This window comes from Elephantulus edwardii, unplaced genomic scaffold, assembly GCF_000299155.1.
Source record: "Elephantulus edwardii isolate Elephantulus edwardi_28Jun2011 unplaced genomic scaffold, EleEdw1.0 scaffold00294, whole genome shotgun sequence".
In the NCBI taxonomy this organism is placed as follows: Eukaryota; Metazoa; Chordata; class Mammalia; order Macroscelidea; family Macroscelididae; genus Elephantulus; species Elephantulus edwardii.
Window position 1 is genome coordinate 1,775,545 of NW_006400044.1, and position 4,448 is coordinate 1,779,992.

Genomic DNA, 4,448 nt, shown 5'->3' on the forward strand with positions numbered 1-4,448 from the left:
CTTGGAGAGGGACATCATGCTTGGGAGGGTGGAGGGAAGGCGCAGGAGGGGAAGACCCTCTATGAGATGGATTGATTCGGTGACTGGGGTAATCAGGATGGGTGTGTCAGAGGGGGTGAGGTTGGCGCAGGATAGAGCAGGGTTTAGGGCTGTTGTGCATAGGGTCGCTATGAGTCGGAAATGACTCGATGGCACATAACAACAACAACAATCCAGGAACCATACTGCGAAAAGAAACTGGTCTTGGAGCCTAGTCATACCCACCTGTCCAGGTTGAGTTTATGGGCCAGCATCCTCCAGTCATGGCCTCTGGTCTGTGGGGCGTCCAGGCTGCTACAGAGCTTCTGCCGGATGGGGAGAGGAATGCTGAAAGCACTGGGGCCTGTGATGGTGGTGATGGTGCTTGCTGGATCCAGCAGAGGCAAATCGATGCCAGTAGGTTCCTGCAGTTCAGGGAGAGGAACAACACAGCATTATTTCTGAAGACAAAAGTCAGCTCTTTTGAACCAATCAACATAATGCCTTGCTTTGAGCGATAAGAAGAGAATGAGTGCTATTATTCTCCTTAGGAAGAATGGTTTTTTCCTGGCTTGGAAGTTGCAGTTCCTTATTTGTAATCTTGCTGAGAGGAGGAGGTGTATTTTGAGCTGACTTTGTGCAGCCTTTGGATTTATGGGTCTTCACTGAGGGCTGGGCCCAAAGGAATGCTCTTGTGAGATTTCTTAACTAGATCCCCCAGGATGAGAGAGAAGAGAGAGCGTATCAAGGCTCTTAAAGGTTTAGATTTCAGGAGGGAAGAAATGTTCAAAAAAGGCAGACCTTTGAGGTTGAATAGATCAGAGATTAGAAGCTGACAGTTCAGAGCTTCTGGAGTCTGTCTGACCCTGCAGAGACTTCTCTGAGCAAATACCCACGTAAGTCCCCCTCCCCCATGGCTGTGATGGTGGCAAGATGAGGCTGGGTTTCCTTGTGCTGCACGGTGAGTCACTACAGCACATAACCTAACAGCTCCTGCCCAAGATGGCTCAGTGCTGCTCGCCGTGCATGAAGCAGAGCACGGGTCTCCCTCAGACGAAATGCAATTAAGACTAATTTTTGTTTTAAAGGAAATAGTAAACACTGTATGTTGCTAAGAGCAAGCTGCACTCGGCATCCTCCAATCACTGGCCCTTCTTATTTTCGTAAAGCATCTAATTTTAGGAGAGAAAAACCATACATTGGCTCTTAAAATAGTTTCAGCTCATAAAACAGCATAAATACAGAACCTGATTCTCATCTGCAGGAAAGACTCTAATCATTTTCTGAGCACTTCTGCTGGTTGGAAAGCAAAAGCAAATGTTGCCTGGGAACTATTAAAGCAATAAAAGAAAATCTACTTAATCTGCTCTAAATGCCATCTCTCCCTTATCTTCAAGCAGGTAACTCCTTGGTGTGCATAATTAGTTACTGGAGGATAAACTAGCCACACACAGTTTCAGTCATCATTAAATCTCTGGTGTCTTGATCAATGCTCAGATGAGGGGTTCAGGGCCCAGAAACTGCCCCGCCCCCCGCGCGACCCTGCCCGAGTTCTGCTGGGCACCACTGCACCAGTGCAGTGGCCTCTAAAACTGCTGGACACAGGCAGGGTGGGCAGTGAGCATAACCAGGCCGGTGCCCCCAGGTTGAGAGTTTATTCTGCGTTCTGGTATCATCAACCAACACTCACTTCAAGGATTGTATAATTCCAATGCCCAGAAGCAAGTTGGGGTTTAGAGAACATTTGAGAGCAAAACTATTTGTTCCCCAGAATATGCAGTGTTGGCGGTGATCAGAGCCTTTGGCTTCAATACCCAAAGGTTGGCCCACTGAGATTCCGAAGATTCCAACGGCTCCTTCGTGTTTGCTCCAGTTCATGCCTGGATTTAAAAGCCTATGGTGTGAAGCACACAAGCTACAGAGCGAATTTGCAATCTCTGAATGTAGAACACTCCTTGAAGACCTTGACACCCTCATATCAGGCACAGAGCTTTTTGTGGGGGATCATAAAGGCAGAACGGTGGTGCACTGGATTTAAAGAACGGAAACTGGGGGGGAAAGTGGTTAATATCAGTCCACATGTCAGTGTTTCTCATGGGGTTATGTTTGGAAGAGCGCCACGTAGGTATTCCGCAGCTTTTAGTGACCTCACAGGTATTGGCCTAGTTCACAGGGAGTTGTACTGTTAACCCAAAGTTTTTAATCCACCAGCTACTCTGAAGGAAAATGATAGGCAATCATCTCTCGTTTGACTTATAGCTTCTGAAAACCAACGGCAGGGTCTGCTATGAGTTGCTTCTGTCTCAGAAGCAATGGGTTTTTCTGAGAAATAAATTCTCATTTTTATGTTAGACATATAATGATGAGTGCATTGAATGGGTGTGGAAGTGAAGAGAAATTCTGAGTTATTTTCACATTGCCATTTCATTGCCCATGATGAAGGCTGACTTGCTGCTTCTCTGTATGATAACAGACCCTAGAAAGAACTTACTATATACATATACACATTCTTCAATAAAATAATAAGTGCCTCGAGGGACCCTACTTGGCAGTGGAGGTTAAATAGTGCAGAGGAAAATTTCTGCTATTGGTAACTCTGATTCTTGGACACCAGATTCTTCTTCCTTTTGACCACAGTAATTCCACAGTAATACCCCCATGACCTACCCTGCCATCCCATGCCAGAATGATCTTCTTAAACTAGAGCACTGATCTTTCTTCCTCTCATTAACCAGTCACCCCCAAATTGGTTTAACTCATGCAACCCCATGTGCATCACAGTACAGGGGTACTCCATAGAGCTATTAGCGTTTCATTTTTCAGAAGTAGTTAGGATTTTTGTCTTAGGTGCCTCTAGGTGGGCTCAAACCTCCAACCACTGGCTAAGCAGGTGAAGGAATCAACTAGCCAGAGACTTCTTCATCCTATAATTCCATTTTAAATGTCACACCTTTTTCCCCCGCTTCTTCTTTCACGAGGTCCTAACTTTTAATCAGGTTGTTGCAGTTGAGCTGTGTATGACTCATAGTGACACTATAAACTATGGGTATGAACCCTTCCCTATCCTAGCCAGCCTTACTATCTCTGACATAGTCAAGCCCATTGTTATTGTCATCGAGTCAGTCCATCTTGTTCAGGATCTTCCTCTGTTTCCCTAGGCATTCTTCCAAGCATGATGCCTTTTTCAAAGAGCTGGCCCCTTCTGACGACACACCCAAAGTATTTGAGACCAAGTTGCATCATCCTTGCCTCTAATAAACTCCCTGGCAGCAATTTCTTTGTGAAATAACGATTTGTTCTTTTGGCTTTCCATGGGATGTTCAGCACTCTTCCCCAGCACCACAACTCAAAGGCATCGATTCTTCTCTGTCATCCTTCTTCACTGTCCAACTCTCAGATGCATAGTAAGTCATTGAAGAGACCATGACTTGAATCACTTTAGTCTTCAAACTGACGTCATTGCTTCCTGGCACCACAGAGATGTCCTTGACAACAAATTTTCTCAATGCAATATGTCCTTTGATTTCTTGACTGCTGGTACCAAAGATGTTAATTGTGGATAAAAGCAAGATGGAATCCAGTAGGGGGAATATTTGTACTGTTTGCTGTGTTGACTGATATGTGCCTGGTATAACGCTTCAAAGGAAGACAGCTCAGGCTGTCTGCACAGCAGGAATCTAATAAGTATCTCCTCTGCCACTTGATATTCTGGTACCAATTTTTCTCAGTCCACACTGTACTTCATATAACTCAAGCTTTCCTCAGACTGAACCACTCATAATTTCTAAGGATATTTATTCAACTTTGTCAGCTCTTCAAGCCTTTTCCTTAATTTTGTTGTTGTCAGGTGTTGCTGAAGTGATTACAACATACGGCATTTAAAATATTTACAGTAGCAACAGTCAAGAAATGAAGAGAATCATCAAATTGGGCAAGTCTGCTGTCAAGGACTTCTTTAAAGTGCTGAAGAGCAAGGTTGAAAAGGTATGGAGATAGGACACATCCCTGGCATACACCTTTCCCAATTTTGAACCATGTAGTATTTCCTTGCTCTGTTCTGACAATTGCCTCCTGGTCCAAGTATAGGTATTCCCATGAGCACAATCAAGTGTTCTAGGATTCCCATTCTTCTCAGAGTCAGCCACACTTTGTTATGATGCACACAGTCAAATGCCTTTGCATAATCAATGAAACATAGACACTCCTCTGGTATTCCCAGTTTTCAGCCGAGATGCATTTAACATTAGCTACAATATCCCTAGTACCATGACCCCTTCTAAAGCCAGCCTGCACATCTGGCAGTTCTCTGTTGGTGTGCTGTTCCAGTTGGTTTTGGATGATCTTCAGCAGAATCTTGCTTATATGTAATATCAATGATATTGTTCAATAATTTCCACACTTTGTCAGATAACCTTTCTTTGGAATGGGAA

General features: G+C 44.3%; 1 protein-coding gene across 2 annotated transcripts in view; it reads right to left on the reverse strand.

Annotated features, from left to right (window-relative positions):
- Window positions 1-4,448, reverse strand: part of UNC5C (unc-5 homolog C (C. elegans)) — a 619,049-nt gene that overhangs the window by 3,236 nt on the left and 611,365 nt on the right. For both annotated transcript variants that reach the window (XM_006900759.1, XM_006900758.1), the window contains one exon: window positions 265-443. In XM_006900759.1, the coding sequence (XP_006900821.1) occupies window positions 265-443 (179 nt within the window). The remainder of the gene's footprint in view (window positions 1-264; window positions 444-4,448) is intronic.